General features: G+C 42.3%; 8 protein-coding genes across 8 annotated transcripts; 3 read left to right on the forward strand and 5 right to left on the reverse strand.

The window, feature by feature from the left end:
- Positions 1 to 32: 32 nt before the first annotated feature.
- FOA43_004269 (uncharacterized protein) lies at positions 33 to 5,948 on the forward strand (the record flags this gene model as incomplete). Its single annotated transcript, XM_038924512.1, has 3 exons — positions 33 to 3,258; positions 3,343 to 3,363; positions 3,418 to 5,948. The coding sequence occupies 3 exons, from the start codon at positions 33 to 35 to the stop codon at positions 5,946 to 5,948; spliced, it is 5,778 nt and encodes a 1,925-aa protein (XP_038780440.1).
- Positions 5,949 to 6,677: 729 nt separating this feature from the next.
- Positions 6,678 to 9,314, forward strand: FOA43_004270 (uncharacterized protein; the record flags this gene model as incomplete). Its single annotated transcript, XM_038924513.1, has 2 exons — positions 6,678 to 6,682; positions 7,064 to 9,314. The coding sequence occupies 2 exons, from the start codon at positions 6,678 to 6,680 to the stop codon at positions 9,312 to 9,314; spliced, it is 2,256 nt and encodes a 751-aa protein (XP_038780441.1).
- Positions 9,315 to 9,431: 117 nt separating this feature from the next.
- Positions 9,432 to 11,175, reverse strand: FOA43_004271 (uncharacterized protein; the record flags this gene model as incomplete). The annotated part of the gene is made up of 2 exons (XM_038924514.1): positions 9,432 to 10,831; positions 11,169 to 11,175. 2 exons carry the CDS (start codon positions 11,173 to 11,175, stop codon positions 9,432 to 9,434), a joined length of 1,407 nt encoding a protein of 468 aa, XP_038780442.1.
- A 138-nt stretch (positions 11,176 to 11,313) lies between these two features.
- On the reverse strand, positions 11,314 to 13,293 carry CBK1 (Serine/threonine-protein kinase; the record flags this gene model as incomplete). The annotated part of the gene is made up of 1 exon (XM_038924515.1): positions 11,314 to 13,293. One exon carries the CDS (start codon positions 13,291 to 13,293, stop codon positions 11,314 to 11,316), a length of 1,980 nt encoding a protein of 659 aa, XP_038780443.1.
- A 128-nt stretch (positions 13,294 to 13,421) lies between these two features.
- RPL44 (40s ribosomal protein L44e) lies at positions 13,422 to 13,901 on the reverse strand (the record flags this gene model as incomplete). The annotated part of the gene is made up of 2 exons (XM_038924516.1): positions 13,422 to 13,738; positions 13,898 to 13,901. 2 exons carry the CDS (start codon positions 13,899 to 13,901, stop codon positions 13,422 to 13,424), a joined length of 321 nt encoding a protein of 106 aa, XP_038780444.1.
- Positions 13,902 to 14,157: 256 nt separating this feature from the next.
- FOA43_004274 (uncharacterized protein) lies at positions 14,158 to 16,440 on the reverse strand (the record flags this gene model as incomplete). Its single annotated transcript, XM_038924517.1, has 1 exon — positions 14,158 to 16,440. The coding sequence occupies one exon, from the start codon at positions 16,438 to 16,440 to the stop codon at positions 14,158 to 14,160; it is 2,283 nt and encodes a 760-aa protein (XP_038780445.1).
- A 383-nt stretch (positions 16,441 to 16,823) lies between these two features.
- FOA43_004275 (uncharacterized protein) lies at positions 16,824 to 18,626 on the reverse strand (the record flags this gene model as incomplete). The annotated part of the gene is made up of 1 exon (XM_038924518.1): positions 16,824 to 18,626. One exon carries the CDS (start codon positions 18,624 to 18,626, stop codon positions 16,824 to 16,826), a length of 1,803 nt encoding a protein of 600 aa, XP_038780446.1.
- Positions 18,627 to 19,809: 1,183 nt separating this feature from the next.
- Positions 19,810 to 22,152, forward strand: FOA43_004276 (uncharacterized protein; the record flags this gene model as incomplete). The annotated part of the gene is made up of 1 exon (XM_038924519.1): positions 19,810 to 22,152. The coding sequence occupies one exon, from the start codon at positions 19,810 to 19,812 to the stop codon at positions 22,150 to 22,152; it is 2,343 nt and encodes a 780-aa protein (XP_038780447.1).
- Positions 22,153 to 22,177: the final 25 nt, after the last annotated feature.

Genomic DNA, 22,177 nt, shown 5'->3' on the forward strand with positions numbered 1-22,177 from the left:
ATCTCACCTATTTATTCTTTTATACAACTATAATGAGTGAAAATACCGAATTAGAGGATCGATTTCTCGACTACTACCTAAGAATTCAGCTAATCTATGATGATTCTTTCAAGCTGATCAATGTGGTTGATATTCCGGAGATACCTAAACAACCTTATATATCTACCAAGAAAATACATATTCGTTTAGGAAGTCGTTCCGAGGTGTTCAAGAAGGAATTTGTCACTAGTATTTCCGATCTTTCCAAGTTTACTGCATTCCCATTGGATCCAAGTTTCCGCAACACCGTCACAAGGTTCTATTCCTACTATAATGACAAGTCCCCCAGTATATCTCACTGGGATATCTCATCAACTCTAAATAAGTTCGAGGAGTTTGTTGGTTCTTCCATTTCAACAAGATGCCAGTCGTTCTACATTCAGAACGTTCAACTCATTGATTTGATGCTCAGTTGTCGAAGCACAGACCATCAAAAGGAGGTTTTACTCAAAAGAAGGCAGTCTATATTGAGTAAATCCTTCGAGCAGATACCCATGTTAACTGATCCTGAGATCGTTACAACCATCTCTTGTACTTTCAATATTGATGAAATGGAACTTAGAAAGAGGATTGTTCAACTAAAACTTGATGTTTCCAAGCAGGATGTTGTTTTAATCCTTAAATCTCGACAATCGCTTAGTAACCAGTACTCCAAAGATGATTTTGAGACCAAGGATCAATGGCAGTTTTGGATCGACAAGATTAATGAGCAAAACAACAAGTTAGTAAAGCTTTTCAGTACCCCTGATACCCCTCATCTCAATCTTTTGCCTGTAGATTTAGATCTGGCCGTCCATTGGTTGGTTCAGCTAGCTTTTAAAGGTAATCCAAAGTTCTTTGAGACTGTGATTAAGTGTCTGCAAGTTTGGCAGATCGATCCTTGTAAAATATTCTTTGAGTTCCTCTCTGTGGCTCCACCTAGGCCTAAGAGTGTGGTGAAAGCAGTAAGTTTGGCATATTTGGCGTCTCCTGCCCAAGTTACTTGGATCAATTGGCCCTTGCAAATGAAACGGAAGGCCTTGGCTGAAGGTATGGATATTTACAAAGCTTGTGAGGACGAAATCGGTTCCATTTTATTGCATTTCTTTGACGATCGGTCCAGCTTCTCTACCGCTCTTTTACTGATAAAACAGCTCCATCTTTCATCCTCAAAAATGCCTCCAAGATTACTTGTTTCCACCAACGTGAGAAAGTGCTTTGGTCAGAGGCTTCAGACACATTTAGAGGCTCTCCATTTGGATCTTGAGAATAATTCTGGTACTAAATTGGACATCAATTTGGTCAATGCTCTTTTGACAAAGATAGTTTCTGATACGAACATTCTTCATAATTGGAAGGTGAAGAACCAGGATATTGACAGGACTTTTGCCGTTTATGAGACGGCTCAAAAGATTATAGTTTCTCCTGCTATGACTTATGTTAGGCAGTTTATCGTGGAAACGAAGAAAAGAAGACCGGGGGTAGTAAGTTCATGGGTATCCAAAGAGAATAGACCGAGCTTTTCCACGATGTTGGAGATGTTGGGAAGTTTAAAGTCACTGACCAGTATCAAATTTGATTTCCAGGACATCTTATTTGAGGATTTCCAACAGCTAGTGAGTTCGTGGGAAAAGGAGATGTTGGATAAAACGAAATTGGCTGTTGAAAATGATGATCAGTTGATCCGGCTCAATGGCTGCTCCTATTCGAGTAGCGTGCAAAACATTATGGGTGTATGCAATGCATACGTGAAGCTGTTAGAATCTTTCCAATGGGAAAACACTTTACACTTGGCATATCTTTACTGCTTGCTTTACAGAGGAATATGTTCTTCGTTACTTTACTATTCAAGTTCGATGAGTTCCAGACTCACCAAGGATTTACATAGAAGTACAGGAACGCTGAATTTTCGAGGAGAATCGTGTACTTGTCTCAACAATTTGACCAAGATTTTGCAATACTTTAAGGAGTTTGAGAACGAGAGATTGTTTGAATGCTCGGCCGTTTTGGAGGCTTATCACGATGAATCGCTTGAAAATCCAAGGAAGTTGGTGTCCATCAGGATTCTGAATGCAGAAAACGTCGAGGATAGTAAAGGTGAACCAGTCTGCTTATCGGTAAAGATAGATGGATTGATTTCGGGTCGTACTCGTTGTATATGGAAGGACTACAACCCTTCTTGGGATGAAGAGTTTGAAAGTATGATCGGTAAAACGGAGAGTTTGCGTCGTGGAGGACATTTTCGAATTGAACTATACGATGAGAATACATCCAGCATCTACAAAGCGATCAGCTATTCTTTTGACTTGAACAGTGTTAGCCGATCAGTACTTCCTATAGATGAGAAGATCAGTTTACAACCGAGAGCAGGAGCACTTAATATCTCTATCTCCGTTGAAGCAGAGAAAAATGATCCATTATTCTACCTTTCGCGTGCACAATCACAGATTGGCAAGAGTAAAGACAGAGCGATCAAGCTATTTGTAGATAAGTTCTCCAGAATAGTTCGAGAGATCTTCAGTCACGAACATTTAGACGAAAGCTTGAAATTGGCTCCTGTTAAAAAGGATAGTCACGATTACTGTGCACTTAAGGATGGGAAGGTGGATAGTTATATTAATCAGATGCAGCTACATACCATCCCAGAGTTATATGACAATTTAGAGACTCAAGTATTTGACCAGGTGACTCTTCGATTATGGTCCAAGATCTTGGAGTCTGCAGAGAATCTACTCTTACCACGAGTCTCTTTTATTTTTCACAATATAGTGGCACGGTTGGACAAACGATCAAGCATTGTGAATGGAGGGGGACCAAGCTTTGGGTTTGGCAGTAGTAGTCGGTTTCATAAGACTACTAAGAATGAGATGACTAGAGTGGTTCAATGGTGCTGGAAGTTTAGAAAGATGCTAAATATACCGGAAAAAGTTCTACAAAATCCATTAGTTGGACCATTTGATGAGTTTATTCAAATTCCCCAGTTGTATGAAAAGAATGCCAAGGAATTAGAGGATGGCTACTACCAGATATGGTCGTTTCTGAGTAAGAAGCTACCAAAGAAGTATTCAAGGGGTAAGTACGATAAGAAGTCTGTAGAGAAGGCCAGTCAAGATAAAGAGTTAATGATGAGGGTTTTGTTGGCAAGGGGAGAAACCAAGTTTGTTCGGAGGGTTATGGAGATTGAGGAGAGGTATGAGAGAGCAGTCAAGACGGAGATAGAGATAGATCTTGTTCGAGCGGGTGGGGAGGGGAGACCATAGTGGGCTCCACCGGGTAGGTGATCCGCGACACCGAGGTCACCGGGTTCTACGCCGCGCCTTCAAGCCTCACCTCATGAAATGGATAGTGTCGTATAATTTATTAGCCTCTATAATCTACTCAATTGCTGTCGATCCATAGTTTCTGCTATGGTTGAGGCAGATAATAAGCAGCCAAATTCTGGCATCTCCATAATGTTGCAAGAACCCCTCATTGAGATGGGAATAGACAATGATGTTGAGTCATCCGAAAAGGACCAGAGCGTGGACAATGACATAGTCAAAGATAATGACAAAGCTGGCCCGCTGAAGCATCAGTCGTCCTTAGAATCTGTTTCCTTGTCATCGCGATCAGCTTCCTTATCGTCATCTGCATCGGCTGCCGTTGCATCGCCTTCTTCTCCGATTGTTCCAAGGCTTCCAGATGATACTACACAAAGTATCACCAGTGTAGCACCTCCTAAGATGCCTAGTATGACGTTTCCCGTGCCAAATATTGACACTTCTGCCCCCAGCGAATCAAATATGTCCGCTGTATCTGCTTTGTCTACGTCTGCTCTTTCCAATTACTCGGCGAAATCGACCTCCAACTCCTCTACAGCCTCATCCATGCCGGTTAATACGGTAGCCTATTCGCTTCCTGCTGATCCTGCAACCACAAAGGCCGAGGCGTCTGGCTCTGATATTAGTAGAGCAAATCTGGAGACTCTAAATGAGTCTTTGGATACTATTGATCAACTTCTGGGTAGCAAACACGCAGTTTCTCGCATTCATAATCGCCAAACGTCGATGGAATCATCGTCATCGATGAATTCTGGGGAACATCGGACCCCTAATCGCTCTTCATCGAATTCTTCAGGCTCTGCACCTGCTATTAACACTGTGGCCAATACCTCGCCTCGTCCACAGTCTTATTTTATGTCCAGTATACGTAGTTTTGCCAACAGTATGACAGGTTCTACTTCCAGTCCAACCAGAACAGGTAGTAATGCAAGTATAGACTCTAATCGCATTGCATCCCTACAAAAATTGGGTGCCGAGAGCGTAATTGAGGAAGAAGAGGAAAGTACCAAGCATGCCGAGAACGTCGAGAACGTCAAGAACAACGAAAACGACGAGAACGAAGTGGCTAAGCATCCCCCCTTTAGTTCTGGTTTTGATGACTATGACCCGGCTTTATACACTGCAGAGAAATATTTGGATACACAGTATCGATATGCCTGCGATAAGCGCAATGCAGGGTTTCACCGGTTATTCCCGAGTCTTCCAGAAGAAGACCGACTTCTCGATGACTTTAGCTGTGCACTTAGCCGGGAAATCTTACTTCAAGGAAGACTCTATGTGTCTGACCACTACCTCTGTTTCAGCTCGAACTTACTTGGTTGGGTGACCAGTGTGGTCATTTCATTCGACGAAATCTTGGGATTTGACCGTCGTACCACAGCAGGACTCTTCCCTAATGGGATCATAGTGGAAACTATGGATTCAAAGCATTCATTTGCCAGTTTAATCTCTCGTGATTCGACCATGAACTTTCTCGCTACAGTATGGTCCAAGTCAGTGGCTCTGAGTCGAAGGAAAAATGAGAAAGCTCGTGATATGGACCTTGTAGAGTCCAGTTTATCAGTTCATTCGAATGGATCTAAATCCATGTTGTCTGAAAGCGACATACTCACGATAGATGAAGATGATAGTAATGATGATGACAGTGAAAGCTCCAATGAAGGGGAAAATAAAGCACTTACGGCTAGTAGTAATAACACCTCATTGACTACCATTGAATCTGAGAAATATCATATTAGAGGACCTCTCACGCACGCACCTACTGAGCATGAAATAGACTACAAGAAGAATGGAGAGACGCAGGTCTTGGACTTTGATTTCGATGCTCCCTTGGGATTTATATTCAAGGCTTTGTTTGGTCCCAATAATGCGTTGCATAAGAAAGTAATGGAGATGAGTGATGGATTTGAATTCAGTGATTACGGTACTTTTGATAAGGAAACAGACGGAGAGAAACCTGTCAGGAAATTTGAGTATCAAAAAGGACTCAATTATTCAATTGGACCTAAATCGACTACTGTAGAAGTAGCAGAGTATTTGGAATATGAGGATTTTGAGGATTATGTGGAAGTTCTTTCGATAAGCAGAACACCTGGTGTTCCCAGTGGAGGAGCATTTGATGTTCGTACACGGTATCTATTTACATGGGGTCCTCTGAATCGAACAAACTTGAAGTGTAGTTTCTGGGTCAATTGGACAGGAAGCTCTTGGATTAAAGGTATGATTGAGCATTCCACAGTAGCCGGGCAGGAAAAATCTATAAGTGATTTGAAACACTTGTTATTGGATTCCATTCCAGAGTCGAGAGATGTTTACACGGAAGAGACGTTGGAAGAAGCCAAGAGGGAGAAGAGGACGGCGGCAGACAGCGCCAAGATCTTAGAGAGAGAAGCAAAGAGAGCTCGGAAGAAGCTTGTTCCAACACCGGCAACCATTACTACTGGATTTATGGTCAACACGAGTCCTTTGGTTGTTGGAGGCATCTCGATCATTGTGCTTCTTCAGTTGATTGTCTTGGTATATCTGTACAATACGAGCGGTGCCCTGAGACAGATTATGGAGACACAGAACATTATTCTCAAACAGTTGTATAAACAAAGTATTGAATAAATTAAACCGGCAGTTCGATGGAATCCAGCGCTGGATGATCGACTGCATGGTTTTGGTTATTTTATAAAGACGGATATGCGTATGTATATACATGTTCAGGCCTGAGAAGCAATGCCGAATCCTTCGAGGTCGGTTTCTCGGTTCTCTAGAACGTCGCAGTTGTCGATCGTTAGGACGCTGATGAGGTCATTTTCTGCATTCAACTCAAAGATGAATATACCAGTGAGAACTCTTTCGAGGTGTTTCGCTGATTTGGTGCTCGTTGATTTGATGCTGCTTGCTTTAGCAGCTGCCTGGCGGATCAGCGAGGATGAAGAAATTTTGCCATTACCTGGTAACAGCTTGGATATATCCAGGTTATCGAAGCGATAAGAACCCATCTTAGCGCTTGCAGTACCGGTATTCTTCAAATGAGAGCATCCTTTGAGACAAGTTCTCCATTTGATGATGATTTTAGTGGTATATGTAGATAAAGCTTGGCCTGTAATCTTAGTAGAGTCTTGACGAGAATGCTCAATAATGTTCTGGTTCAATGAAAGGTTAACCAATTCATCAGAAGACATGGAAGAGGTTGGTTCATCAACCTTGATGTTTGTAATGTGAAGCATTGTGTTTGGATTCAAATAGAAAGAAGTCAAGCCTAGCTGGATGGTCTTCAAGGTGGTGGAATAGAGCATGTAACTTTTAATAGGAGGCATTTTAGGAAATTGATGAGGAAGCACTCTTAGTATGATGTCTCTAGAGACGTAGTCTTCTGGGGGTAATTTATGAAGCATTTCGGGCACTCGAAGTTGGAGCATTTGAATTATTGCTCCTAAATTGGCCTTTCTATTCAATTTTCTCTTGTTAATTGGTTTTTTACCTTGCTCGTTGAGTCTGATGGACGAGTGGATTGTTCTAATTGTCAATCCAGTCAGGCCAGTCAATCTGCTCGCGCAAGTCAATCCGCTCATGCCCGAAAGACCCCTGGTAGAGCATCTCATCAATTGTAATGGAGGCATTCAAAACAGCTCTACAGATATCAATGGAAATGGCTTTGCAAGAGAAATAAAGGTCCAGCCCATCACTCATGCTTAGGCTCGGGCTCAGAGTCTATATCCTGGAATCGCGAAAAGGTGTAAGGATTTTATCTATGTCACCACTACTTGGTTGGTTTATCTAGACTCTATTCATCCTTCTATGCCTACAGTGTATGACTCGGAGGACCCAAACCTTCCGAATCTTCCCGACAGAGATGAAGTATCTTGGTCTGATTACGATTACCTCAGCGATGACTCGTCGTCTTCTGATAGTTCTAGCATCGACTCTGATAGATCTCACACATCATCTATAGGGCCGAGTAGTATAGTTTCTGACAGACGACCTTCGATGATTTCATCGTTGCTGAGACTTCATCGATCATCAAAGTTGTCCCGTCCGTCGTCGTACAAGGTTCATGATTTGTTTGAGAAGTGGGAGAGTCGGAATGCTCGTCATAATGAGAGGGAGCCTGTTCCTACAGTAGTGATACAGCCTACAGAGGAGCACCAGAGGGCTGGAGGTGGTGATGCGGGAGGTGTCGAGGGTGGAGATGTGGGAGGTGGTGAGGGTGGAGGTGTGGCGGGTCTGGGGCCAGCTGGGTCTAATGACCATACTTCTGGCCTAAAACCGAAGCCACATCGGAAATACATCGGGTCTAAAGTGAAGAAAGAGCGTGCTGCATGGGAACCGGGTGTGGATGTTCATCAAATCAATGTATTACTCAATACGCCGGGCTCGACTGTCACCATCTCAGACTATTCAGAAAACAGGTATCACATAGAGAGATATGAAGTGTATTCTGAGATGGAAAGCAACACCACGCGGAAAAGAGAGGGTGATCGTTATCATGTTGAGTTTCTAAGTGGTCATCGTCACGACTTGGATGAGAGTAGTGAAGCATCCAGTAATTGCGGTTCGTTGGATGAACTCTATCAAACCACTTCAGAGTACATTAAAGAAGTCCAGAGAAGCAAGGAAGAGCTACGAAATGCACTCGAGAACAAGCCAAAGTGGGGGAAAGTACGCTGGATTAACGTCAATGGATTGTCTTGGGAGGCCATTTCGATCATTGGTGATCATTACTCTTTGCATCGTTTAGCCATAGAAGATATGGTGGATGTGCCACAGAGAACTAAAGTAGATATGTATCCAAGTCATTTATTTGCTGTTATGCCACTCTTGAAACTTATCACCGTGGAAAAGCCTCCGGTTATTCCCAGGTCTTTCTTCAAACGAAGCAATGATATTCATGAAGATCCCCCAATTCGTCCAACCGCAATCACGGCTACAGAAACTGCCTTGAGAAACATGAGATCAAGACAGTTTGATGGCATGAAGCATCGTAAAAACGGTAAGCGGCAGCCCACTTCATTGGGTTCTTCTTCGGCTTCGGTTTCGTCTTCATCGCCTCGTCATCGTCATTTCAAAACTCTCAGTGAGAAAATCATGGAAGATCCTAATGTTAGAACGCTTACCGACTTGGCAGTTATGCCGATTGGTAAGACTTCCGATAGCTACCAAAAACTCCGGAAAATCAACCTACGACGGCCACTATACAGCAGAAACTTAGGTGCAGGAGTCGAGCAGCTGTCTTTGTTTCTCACTACTGACGGAACAGTGATTTCGTTCCTAGAACATTCGGCAAACGATATTGAAAAGGCCATTTTACCACGTCTCTCTTCTGAATATACTATTCTTAGGACTTCCTGCGATCCCTCCATTCTCTTTGAGTCCATTATCGATTCTTCGGTCGACTTGGTCTACCCAGTGGTCTCCGCCTACAATAAAATCATGAACGAATTTGAGGTGGATCTTCTCACCAATCCTGGGATGGGACGGACTTCTGAGTTGCATCTCATGGTAAATGAACTCACCTTATTACGATCTACCATCCATCCAATTTCTGCCATGGTTATCCAACTTAAGGATCAGAAAAGTCTTCGTAAGTTCATCACAGAAACTTCTAGTCTCTATCTCAGCGATATCAACGATCACTTGGTTTCCTACATTCAAGATATTGACTCACTGTCTCAGACCATCGAAAATATGCTCAACTTGGTCTTCAACACTCTCTCCATCCAAACTAATAACTCCATGCAGAGATTGTCTTTAATCACGGTTATTTTCTTACCTCTTTCTTTCTGGACCGGCTATTATGGAATGAACTTCGACGTGTTCCCAGATTTGCATAAAAATGTTAACTTTTACTGGGAGTTGGCTATACCCTTCTCTGTAGGTCTCATTATAATTATTATGAGAAAGGAACTCATCAAGGCTATCATGGATACCAAGCATTCCATAGAGAGGCGATTGAGAGAATACAACTACAGAAGGCTGGAAGATTAAAAGATAATAGTAATATCGTTTTTTCCTATAGATATAATAGAGCAAAGAATATAGAAAACAAAAAACATGACTAAAAATGCAAAGAAAATCACACTCATCGGCAATAGCCGTTTCATTTCAAGTGCTGTTGTATGCACTGTTGCACAACGTCTCGTTGCTGAGAACATTCTCAGAAAGCCTTTCCTTATCAACGGGTTGATCCTGGGTCTTTAGAATGTTCTGAAAGTTCATAATGTAATGGTCAATGTCCAAATCGGCTTGGTCTTCTTTCTTACCAGTGGCCATATATTCCTCTTCTGGAATAGTGTCAACAGAGTTGATAATTGATGTGGAAACATTATCAAACAATGAATTACCAGCTGCGGACGATGATGATGCAGATAGTTTGCTGACTGGTTGAACAGAAGATATGTCAATAGCATCGGCTGCAGCGGCAGAGTCGTAGCATGAACCGCTACCGGCCTTACCACCTTCAACAGCCTCTTCATCAATATAATCTTCATCTTCAACAACGGGCTCCTGGTCAAACATGTAAAACTCTCCACCCAGATTTTCGCTAGAAGAGCCGACTCGGTTGGACTTTTGACTTTCGGCCTTGAGAAGCTCGTACTTGTATTCCTGGTCCAATGTGAATCCCTTGTATGTTCCTTGAGTGCAAACCATGTTCAAGCCTGCATCTAAATCTCTGTCAAGCATGAACTTTTCAACAATGGCACTGAAACCACAGGAGCTTAAGTTAGGATAATAATCATATAGAAAAGCCTTAGACTTGATGAAATTGGAATAGTTGATATCAGTTGGAAGTGCCTTTCTGAATGGACACTTACCAAAAAGAGTGAAAAGAAGTGTGATTCCGATGGACCAAGTGTCTGCATCCTTGGAGTTGTAACTATCAGAGGAGCTATGCTTTCCGAGAGCTTCAGGAGCCATATACTTTTCAGTACCGACATTGAAATCTCTACAGTTGATAGCACTAGTTGCCAAACCCCAATCACATAGTTGGATATTACCATCGCTCATGAGTAAGACGTTTTCTGGTTTGACATCCCTATGGTAAATTCCCTTGGAATGAGCATACTTGATGACATCGACCAATTGTTGACACAATTTGGCAAACAAATCTGGATCTTCCTGATAGGACAGGCCCAATTCAGAGTGATTATGAATAGCATCGTATAAATCGCCATTTGGAATGTATTCCAGAACCATTACGACATACTTTCTCGTCTCAAAACTGTCCAAAAGCTGACAAATGTTGGCATGATAGCCTAACCTCTTCATGATTGAAATCTCATGACGAGCCATGAAACTGACTCCGGGAACAGAGCGTTTCATCGACTTTATGGCAACCTTTTGATTGGTGGTGGTGTCCAGCGCGCAGGTCACCTTTCCAAAGGAGCCGTTCTGCAAATTCTGAAGGAAACGATAGCGATTGTTCAATAGAGAGCCTTTCTCATATTGCAAATACTCATCCATAGAAGCTTTGAAGTTGTTGGACATTGAATTCAACTGACTAGCTAATTTGGGTTCAAGGGCAGTTGCCATAGTGAATGTGTAGTTAAGACTACTCTGTCAATGCAATTGCAATGTGAGTGCTCTAAAAAACAAGAAAGATCAGACAATTTAAAAAGATAAAGTGTACACAAGATGAAATAAAGTGCGTCTCATTACTTAATTATATAATAAGATGACCTCAATTCCGGGGCGATTTTAGTCATCCAACAAACTGTGGCAATTTCAGAATTACTCTTATCTTATCTGTGACGTATTGCCAATTTGCCATTTGGAGTTTTCGCGAAGAGTCTGGAGAATTTTGGGCTGGTGTTTTGAAAGGGGGCGTGAGGGCGTGAAAACGTGGCATTTTCGGGGCGTGAAGACGTGGCGCGAAGACCGGGCGTGAAGACGGGGCGTGAAGACGGGGCGTGAAGACGGGGCGTGAGGACGTGGCGTAAAGACGTGGCGCAAAGACGTGGCGTTTTGTTGGTCGCTTTCCTTCCCTCTACAACGCATTCGACCTAGTCAAATACTCAAACCGACTAAATGTATACCCAATAAACGGTAAGTCTGCCTTGGTCTCCAGACCCTCTCTCTTTAATTTTTCTCTTTCCTTTTCTGCCTGGGCCAAAGCCGGTGAATCTGGAACGTTTTCTAATTCGTCCGTAGGGAAGAATCTTGTATCAGTAATGGATCTTAATTTAGGAATGAATGGTGCCTCTACCTGCCTAATTTCCTCCCAATTAACACCCCTAAAAAATGGATGCCTCTTAATATCTTCTGCACCATGAGACCCCAAACGGTGGTCTCCATCCTTCAATAGTCGTAAGATGAGATCTTCTGCTTCCGGGCTGAGATGTACGTCCTCTGGGAATTGAAGAGTTTCTCGCCAGTTCATAATCTTCCTGTAAGTTTCTGCAGGTGTTTCCGAGCAGAACGGTGGCCATCCAACAAGACATTCAAACATGATGGCTCCTAATGACCACCAATCACATTCTTGTCCGTAACCCTTATTTACAAATATCTCCGGGGCGATGTAATCTGGTGTTCCCACTGTAGAATAGGCCATGAGACGACGAGACTTACGCCATGTCTGCATCTGTTGCCTATTTGACATGGTCAGGTTGATTGGATCTACCGTTACCGAATTACGTGATGATCCTCCCTTATTAGGTTCCTGATCAAGCAATTTCTTGTAATAGTTGGAGTCGTGGGTCTTATGGAACCCTGTCGATAGTCCAAAGTCTGACATCTTGATATGACCACGACGGTCAATCAAAATATTGTCTGGCTTAATATCTCTATGAATAAATCCTAATTTATGAATGGCTTCAATGGCAAGAACACACTCGGCAATATAGAACCGGGTTACATCCTCAGTAAAGATCTGCCATTTAATAAGCATTGTCATCAAGTCTCCACCTGGTAAGAACTCCATAATAAGATACAAATAAAGTGGATCTTGGAATGAATAGTACAATGAAACAACCCATGGAGAATTAGCATCTGCTAGAACGTCTCTTTCTGCTTTAACATGAGCAAGTTGATCCTTTTTATACATCTCACTCTTTAGCAATGTCTTCATAGCATAGATCTTACCGGTATCCCGTTTCTGAACCAATCGAACTTCTCCAAATGCTCCTTTACCGATTACTTTAACTGTATGGAAATCCTCTAACGCAAGCCGAGTTCTTCTGAGTCTTAAATACTGTGACTCGTTCTTACTAAACAGTTGTGTCTCTCTGTTTCGTCTCTCCGCAGAGATCTCACCATTCAGTTTTTGCTCAATCTGAATTCTTCGTTGGTTTCTCTCTATAGCATGTTCAATGGCTGTTTTGTAGTAGTGTTCCAAGGTTAGTTTAACTGCTGCTGCTCTATCTTGGGAAGATCTTGAAAACCATTCTGGGTGTCTTTCAAAGTATACATAGTCTTTTCGAGGTGGTTGTTGTTGCTGTTGCTGTGGTTGCTGGGGTTCCTGGGGTTGTTGAGGCTGTTGCTGGGGTTGCTGGGGTTGTTGATGTTGAGGCTGTTGTTGCGGTGGTGGTTTCAGTTGGGGTTGTGGCCGCGGCTGATACGTCTGTTGCTGTTGTTGCGGTGGTGGTTGCGACTGATAAGTTTGTTGGTACTGGTGATATTGTTGTTGAGGTGGTGGTTGTTGTTGAGGTGGTGGTTGTTGTTGCTGCTGCTGTTGTTGTTGTTGCTGCTGCTGCTGCTGCTGCAAGGACAAACTGCTCCCATTCCCACTCCCACTCCCGTACGGCCTAGCAAGAGATCCAAAAGAACCATTCGATTGAACGCTCCTTGATGGACTCAACGGAGGCTCATAATTGTACTTGGAAGGAGATTCCATACCCTGACGCAAATCAGTCTGCGAGCTCTGCTGTCTCATATAACCAGCACCAAAAGGAGTGTTTGGCTGTTGAAGATCATTATACTTAGGCAGTTCACGAGCATCATAATCCGGATTGGTATCCATTTCTGACATGATGGATAATAAAGAAAAACAGTAAACAATAAACAAACAATTCTGAGCTCTCGACTTTTTCCATTCCTACTTCCAATTTACGCTTATCAAGAGTTAATTATATCTTTATTATGCAGAGCATATTACATTTAAAACTGCAAAGCTGCACCCTTCTCCTTCTTATCTCCACCCAACTCAAAGTGCTTACATCTTTTCAAAGGAAGTTGCATTTTAGTCTTGCAAACAACACACTCCAATCTCAAAACAACCTTTTTGGTAGTCTTAGCTTTTCTATGGAAAACCTGCTTGGTTTGACCACCGTAACCAGATTGCTTTCTGTCATATCTTCTCTTACCTTGGGCATACAAAGAAGCCTTACCTGCCTTATATTGGGTCACTTTGTGTTGCGTGTGCTTTCTGCATTTTTTTCCCTTACAGTAGGTCTTTCTGGTCTTTGGAACGTTAACTATTTGTTTGTTAGTAATAAGCAACCAATGACCAAACGAGTGGTGAACCGACAAGAACCGTCAAGAACGCTCAAAAACGCTCAAAAACCGTTAAAAACCGTTAACGGATTGTTGTACACTCAATAAACTTGTTCACCTCTCTCATCTCTTTAACTTACCCATCTTTCAATATATTCCTACCTGACTTAAATGAACGTTAGGAAAGAACAGTTCAAGTGAAAAATCTCTTCTATACTTTTTCACTCGCTCGACTCCTCGGTAGAAAATTTTTTCCTCGAGGTGTCAGGAGTACAGTCATTTGGCCTTACCACGCGCGAACCCTACCTAAACCCTCACTCATAAGTATCGTATATTAGTATCGTATATTTAATGTCATGAACGGATCAATAAATAAATAAATAAGCAACGGCATCGTACATTATAACTCTGTCCGCACCCTCCTCAACTTGTTTTCAAACTGCTTCAACTCATCAGGAAGAGTTACGTAGTAATTAGCCACATCGTCAAACTCATAGTCTAGAACTTTCAGATAGTACGCGAGTTTCAACTTACGCTGAGCTTGCTGAGCCTCTGGGGCCTCTGGGGTCACTGGGGCCTCTGGGGTCACTGTGGTCACTGTGGCCTCACTCCACAGCGAGTTAAACACCTTAATTAATCCATAAACGTTGTCTCTCATCAATCTATATTGCTCCACAGTCTTCTTAAAGAACTGGCTCACAAATAACGTATGAATCTGCTCCTGTCCAATGAAATCAACCACTAACGAAAGATAGTTATTAAGTGAACCGGACTTCTTGGAATCTCTTTTTAATCCTTGATCAATAATAAATTTATTGCCAAGTTCGTAGAATCCTTCGTTTTCTAAGAATGAAAGCATCTCTACCATCGCTTTATCCGATAGAATCAACGATTCCTTAACTAGTATCTCTCTCACTGTTTTAATCAAAAGGTTCTTGTCACCTTTAGCCAACAACAATTCAACAAACCGATTAAAAGAGTCATTCAACTGTAGGTAATTGCTGTCAGCAGGTAGAGCTTCCATAGAACTATCGAAATCCTGTCTAATCACAGTAAAGTTCCATACTTTCATAGCCATAGTCAAATCGTTGGCATTTAGAAATGACGTAAAGAGATTTCCCAATGATAAAACAGAAACGTCTGGAAGCCAGTCAATTGAATTTAATCTCACTAACGTCCTGTAGGCATCATTAGGGTTAATCCAAGCCTGTGATTTCAAGAAACTTGATAGAAGCTTGGAGATATCAGTCTGAGCTGACTTCCCAGTTCTATCTTCCATCTCCTTGATTATTCTGTCCAACATAGACGAACTTTTCTGAACATGTCCACAAACATTCAATGCTTCAAGTACCTCACCATAAATTCGGTACTGATATTTGTGTAATAGAGATGAATTCACGTTTGCTTTCAACTCTTGGTAAAATTTGTTAACGGAATCCACATCTTTCCCCAAAGAACTGTATCTAATCAGTTGCAAATAGAGCTCAACCACAAGGGATTGTTTGCTACTACCCAACCTTTCTCTAATAATTGAATACAACGTCTGCGGAACCACAGCATCCAACATCTGATAGCGATTCAAACAGTTGACAAGATCCAAATAGATCGTATTGTTCTTAAACTTCATGGTACTGTTGCTATTATGGCTAATCAGAAACAACTCCATGGCAATTTTCAGAAAATCGGCCCCCTGCTTAAACTCCCCACGCTTATAAGAAGCTAAGGATCCACCAAGTAGTTGTTCAATGACAAGTTCATATGTTTCCTCATTCGGTTTGATGTTGTTGGACAACATATCAGAATAGGTATTCAACAAATGAGTCAATTTCTGCTCAGAAGTCTCATCAGTATCTCGAAGAGATATTGATTTGAGGATTTTGTTGTAAGTATCGATGCAAGGAACCACATGATTACCCCTTAATCTTAGGTAAACGGCAAGAACCTCGTTGTTTTTACCCAGAGACATCATCTTATCAATGACCTGTTCCTGCGTATACTCAGCCACCTGTCCGTCAACAACTTCTTTCTCTATCTCAACCTCAACATTGCTGTGCTTCTTCAACTCAAGTTTTGACAGTTCTTTCTCTAATTGGTTAATTTTATCAGTAATGTCGTCACTGCTCACTTTTTCAGCCTTACTCTTAGTGGAATACGTACGTTTCTGTAACTTCGGATAAAGCATAAGAAGGCTTTCTGTGGCTAAAACCAGTCTCTTAATACTATTAGAATTGGTTCGTCTAATACTCAACGTTGTTTCTAAACGGTTCATTGACTCAATATTGATAGTAACTCCACTGTTTTTACTCACATTCCCATTGACTCGTCTCAATAGAATCCGGCGAATATTGTCTCGTGCCTTCTTAAGCTCTTCATTATTCTCCTCCGCTTTCTGTTCCTTGTCCCTTTTCCTCTTGTTAGAATAGGGATCGAATATGACATAGTTCTTGGTGACAGTTAAAACTGGAACAATGTTAGAGAACCCTCCCGAATTCGTCTTGCTCTTAGACTGTCGGTGATGGTCAACTTCATCTAATGGTGTCAGATCACTCGGCTGTCGGTACGATGGATAGAAGAAAGGCTGGTGACTATTGCGACAAGGCCTAGAAGAAAAGGACGATGCCCTTCTATTATTGCAGTAGGTCCTTGTATACTTAGAAAACCTTGCGAAAGTACGGAAAACCATCTTTGAGTGTCTAATTAAGATCAGGAAGGTAAAGAAAGTGTAGTTGCTAAGTTTAAATGTCAATGCCCGATGGCCAAATGTCAACGGCCAATGGGACCCCAATGGGACCATTATCTCCAGCGCGCGCACGACCCTTCTCGTAAATTACAACAATTGGATTCGAGGAATCTCGCCTCCACTTTTTCGCTGTTTTTCGTGGGGTCTGATAGGTTGATAAGGCTAGGCCGAAAAATATTCAATGTATATATAGGCAGAACCGATGAAGAGATTAGTCATGAGCTATTTTATTAAATGACCTATTCTTTATTCTTTATAAATAAAAGAAATGATGATGTATAAATAAGAGGGAATATGCAAAGAGCCGGATGGCCTTTAGCCTTGGCCTATGCAAACCGATTCCCCTCAAAACCATGATTAATCTTGGCAATTAAACCTCTCGTTGTAACCAGGTACTCCTGTAACGGCCTGAATTGCTCGTAACTAGGACGTTCCATGTTTAGTCCGTCCCACCTCGTAATTAACGGCTCGTTAGTGGCATTCTTATTCTGTTTAGGATGATAATTCATAACAGCATCCTTCACTACAAACCGTCCTGCCCATCTTTCACTTCCAACTAATGGAACCATGCATCTAACAGAATCACGTATCTGTCTTCTTCGGTTAGGAATGGCAATCACATCAACACATGATCTAAGCTTCTCCATTATCGCTGTGTATGTATCATCACCGCCTTCATCTAATTGGTCAATGCCATTTCCCTCTATATAATTAGACGTACGCGGACTACTGGTAATGGATGTTGTAGGTGTAGTCAATCCTAAGCCTGGAGAACTCATTGCAGATATAGGGCTGGAAGCACTGGCAGATTCTATGGAGATTGATGGTGATAAAGAGGATGAAATCGTCATTCTAGCATTTCCATGAGATCCCGCTAGTCTTAAGTTCGGAATGGGCATCGCCATTGCCATTGCCACCGGATGAATGGATACTGACGATGCTGTTACATGAAGAGAGTATGAAGAAGAAGACAATGCTCTTTGACGACGTGGTTGTCTCAAAGACGATGCTGCTCCGCTGTTGTAAGGGTGGGAAGCTTCAAAGAATATGCCATCATCTCCGTTGTGAGACACAGTATCACCAATGCTTTCCACGCCTACAGGATCAACTAATTCATCTTCTACCTCATATCCTTCATCCAATGAGTTGATGCTCTCTTGAGAATCTTGTGGTGGTGAAGAAGACAGAAGGGTATGGGAATCTCCTAACTCCTGCTCCTGCTCTGAACAGCCTGAACGTGTATCAGTAGAGACACGTCTGTCTTCCGACTCAGCCATACTCTCTTCACTATGGTTCTCAGGCATATCATAAATACTCAGAAGACTGAAAGGTGGCTGAACCTGTTGCTGGAACTCTTCACGACCAGAAGATTCATCTCTGCTTCCTCCTCCTGATCCTGATCCTGATCCTGAGCCCGATCCAAATCTAAATTTGAGTTTGGAAATAAAGCTACCAAGATCTGGTGATGAGTCTGTCCTTCGAGAGAAAAGGTTCTCAATAGAATGATGGCGTCCGTTGCTGATGAGAGGAATCCTCTGCGCGCTACTATGAACGTGTCTTCTCCTTCTAGGCACGGTTCTATACTTAGGCATGGGCCTTTTAGAAATCTCTAGAGCATTGTCAATTCCCAAACTGAGAGCAGTATACCATTCAATCATCGTTTCAGCACAAGAGAATTGAAGTAAGAACTGTTCCGTCTGAAGCCTGAGTCTCAAAGTGTATTTCTTCTTCTTGTAGTCAATGGCCAGTCCAATTCTACCGTACTGAAGAGAATAGGAAGACACCAAATTGGATTGGTTGAGCATTTTCTTGTCGTGAAACAATTTTAAGCGCTCCAGATCTTCCTTGGTAGTAAGTCTAGATTGATACTTACTAAGGTCGATCTGAGGACTTGTTGTTTGACAGTAAGAGCTGGAATTACTCACACTGGAGTTATGGTGGAGTCGATGCAAATGAAGAAAAGACCTGGATGCAGAACCGTGGAGGTTTGAATCGTTAGCCTCATCAGCATCGTAGTCATAGATGTTCAACTGCGTGGAGTTGAGCTCAACTATGTACATCTTCCACTGTCTCTGGATAGCCATTTCATACGGTGATACCCACTCCATCTTCCTCATTAAAGTACCCATTTTGAAGATGGTGGGCCTATAAGCAGGAAGTATTTCATGGCCCAAATCATGATCTGGGAATATCGGCCTAGGTTTACCCGGAGCTATTGAAGAATAGTCCGGTGGCAATACTGGAAAGGGTTCAACCAAATGTAGATAGAGTTCTTGAAGCTCTCCGGGTTCAAGCGGCCTTTGATGGGGCTTTAAAAATAGATCAGTGGCTGATTTAGAGTTGATCCTAACAATAGGAGGTGTAATAGGCGGAGGAGGTGTAATATGAGTCTCCAGCACCCGCCTTAATGGCAGGGAGTCGGCCCTCTGGCGAGCAGCAGGGCTCTGAGAATCAAAAGATATCATCTTCAAGGATTCTGGATTGCATAGAGTTGTAGATGAAATAAGAGTAGTAGTACTGATACACTCTTTCCGTCTCATCCGAGAAGAACTTTTTTCTATCCGTTATGATAAGATAAGCGGAAGGGGTTAAAAAAAAACAAAGGGAGAACAAAGGGAGACGAAGGATGGGATAAGTAAAAGGAAGACCAAAGTACCTAAAAACAAAAGAGATCCCGTGATATAACAGAAGAGAGAAAACAAGAAGCACGTCTATCAAAGAGCAAATGGTTATTGAAGTAGCAACGGTTGAAAGACTGATCAAAATTAGGTCTGACGCTTTTTTCTTCGGCTCCACGGGGGACAGTTGATATGTTCCAGGAGGTAGAGATTGAATATGCCGGGCACACTTATTGCCGGTGAATTACCGAGAATCCGAGTGTGAAAAAGTGTGGGAAGGTTGGAAGTTGTGGGAAGGTGCGGAAAGCGTGGGAGATTGTGGATGTGTGGGAGCTGCAGAAGCGTGGGAGCTGCAGAAGCGTGGAACCACCTCCAAAGCTGTAGGAAAGTCGTGGGAGATCTGTAAACCACCTTCAAAGCCGTGGAACCATCGATTCAGCATCACCTCTAATAGGAAACATAGATCTGGGAAGTAAGGCTGAAGAATATAACCTCATCAGCGAGTCCCCTATATTTCCACTTTAGGTATCCCACCCTCACCCTAACTTTATCGAGGTCTCATTATGAGTATCTCATACTATCTCTCTCTCACTTACTCTTCCTATATCTAATGATTCCCTCTAATACACCCATTAATAGACATGATATAAACGCATCATTACTTCTTCGTTCACCTTCTCCTTCTCCCTCGAGAATGCTCTCTTCTTCCACCCCCAATCAAGACTCTTCACTACCATCTTTAACTAGATCTCCTCAGCTTCGTGCTGCTTCAAGTCTGACTTATCAATCTCTCGACGGCAAGATTGGCAAGAAGCAGACAAAAGAACTTGAGCCTGTTTCTTCTTTATCAGATCATCTTTATGGTGCTATCAGAGACGAAGAAGATGCAGATAGCGTCCAATCGAGTACTCTGCAAGACTCTGTCAATACCACCAACTCTTTCACTAATATTCCTCATAATCTCAATGACCCAAATGAACTTTCACTCAAACAGAGACTCCGATATTACGTACCCTGCTGTAATTGGATGGATTCTTATTCCTTCGACTATTTGATGCATGATCTCATAGCCGGTGTCTCTTTGGCTTCGTACCAAATTCCTCTTAGTATGTCATTTGCTACAGCCGTCGCTCATGTTCAGCCCATCTGCGGTTTGTTGGGTCTTGTCGTTGCTCCTACTATCTATATGTTTCTAGGGACCGTTCCTCAGTTAATCGTAGGTCCTGAGGCTGCCGTTTCTATGATTGTCGGTCAATGTATTGAGAAAACCGTCAAACACAACCCTGACGTTTCTCCAATAGACCTTCTTATAGTATTATCATCTTGCTCTGGTGCCATTTTACTTGCTTTTGGTCTTCTGAGGTTTGGATTCATTGATAACATTTTATGTGGCTCACTTCTTAAGGCCTTTATTACCGCAATCGGTCTCACTATGATGATCAACTCCTCCATATCAATATTAGGTCTAGAAGGAGTACTAAACAATCTTCCCTCATCTATTCATGTCCATTCTCCTTACCAGAAAGTTATCTTTCTACTTGAATACTTTTCGAAGTATAACAAGGCTACTACTATCATTGGAACTTCAAGTTTTCTCATTATTCTTCTTCTTAAATCACTGAAAAGGCTTTGTGTTCGTCACAAAGTTCCCCTTGCCTCCTTCTTTCCAGAGATTCTCGTTGTTGTGGTCTTTGCCACTGTATTATCAGCTCTTTTTGACTTTAAATCCCACGGAATATCTGTCTTGGGTAAGATAACAATCAAGGGTTTCAAGTTGAAGGTGCCATTTACGGGTGCTACGAGGCTTTGGTACGGTGAACTCTTTCCTGCTTCATTTGTATGTGCCATACTGGGTTTCTTTGAGACTTCTACTGCAGGAAAATCCCTCAGTTCGTCGCATATGTCCATGTCTTCCAACAGAGAACTAGTTGCCTTGGGTGCCGTCGGTCTTTCGGTCAGTATGTTTGGTGCATTACCATCATTCGGAGGCTATGCTCGTTCCAAGTTGAACGCAATGAACGGTGCTTATACTCCAGCTTCAGGTCTCTTTATGGGTATTACCACTCTTTTGGTCACTTTGTATCTGCTTGATTACATTTACTATCTTCCTATTTGTGTTCTCAATGCTGTTATTGCCATTGTGGGTATGTCTCTCCTGCAAGAGTCTCCCAAAGAGGTGAAGTTCCATCTAAGAACGAGGGGTTACAACGAGTTATTCACTTTCTTTATCACGCTTGCAGCTTCTTTCTTTTATTCTATCGAGATGGGTGTCGCTATAGGATCGTTCTACTCATTAATGAGAGTCGTTAGGCATAGCACACAATCGAGAATTCAGATTATGGCTAGAATCGCAGGCACGGACACTTTTGTAAACTCTGATTTTACAGATTCACAGCAGCCTCTTCATTTCATGTTACCCAAAAGGGTGGTAGTCAAGGGTTATAAAGAGTTTAGACATCAGTCGATGATTGGCAAGAGAGTTGCAGTAGGAAATCCAGACCCTACATTTACTAGCGATGATCAGACAAAGCTAGTACCCGAATTGGAAGATAGAGAAGGCTGCTTGATTATCAAGATTCCAGAACCGTTAACTTTCACCAACGCAAGTGACATGAAATCCCGTCTCAAGCGAATAGAGCTATACGGATCTGCCAAAGCTCATCCTGGCAGTACGCAGAAGAAGTCTAAAGTTCGTCATATAGTGTTTGATTTGAATGGAATGACATCTTTAGACTCCTCAGCAGCACAGATCCTAGCAGATATAGTGCAAAGCTACAAAAATAGAGGTATTAGCGTATTTTTCTGCCGATTGTTCCGTAATAGGACACTACTCGGAAGATTGGAGGATGCTGGAATTCAAGCGATGCTCGAGGACTTCCAAATACCTACCTCTGATTACAACATCTCTCAGACTTACAAGCCTTACTATGACAGGATCTTGGACGCTTTGAAGGCCATTGACTACATGGAATGTGGTCCAGATTCGGATGTAGCTAGCTATGTCTCATCGATGATGCCGTACGATGGAAGTGTATAGGATTACGTAATCAATATATCGGGCT

This window comes from Brettanomyces nanus, chromosome 4, assembly GCF_011074865.1.
Source record: "Brettanomyces nanus chromosome 4, complete sequence".
Classification (NCBI taxonomy): Eukaryota; Fungi; Ascomycota; class Pichiomycetes; order Pichiales; family Pichiaceae; genus Brettanomyces; species Brettanomyces nanus.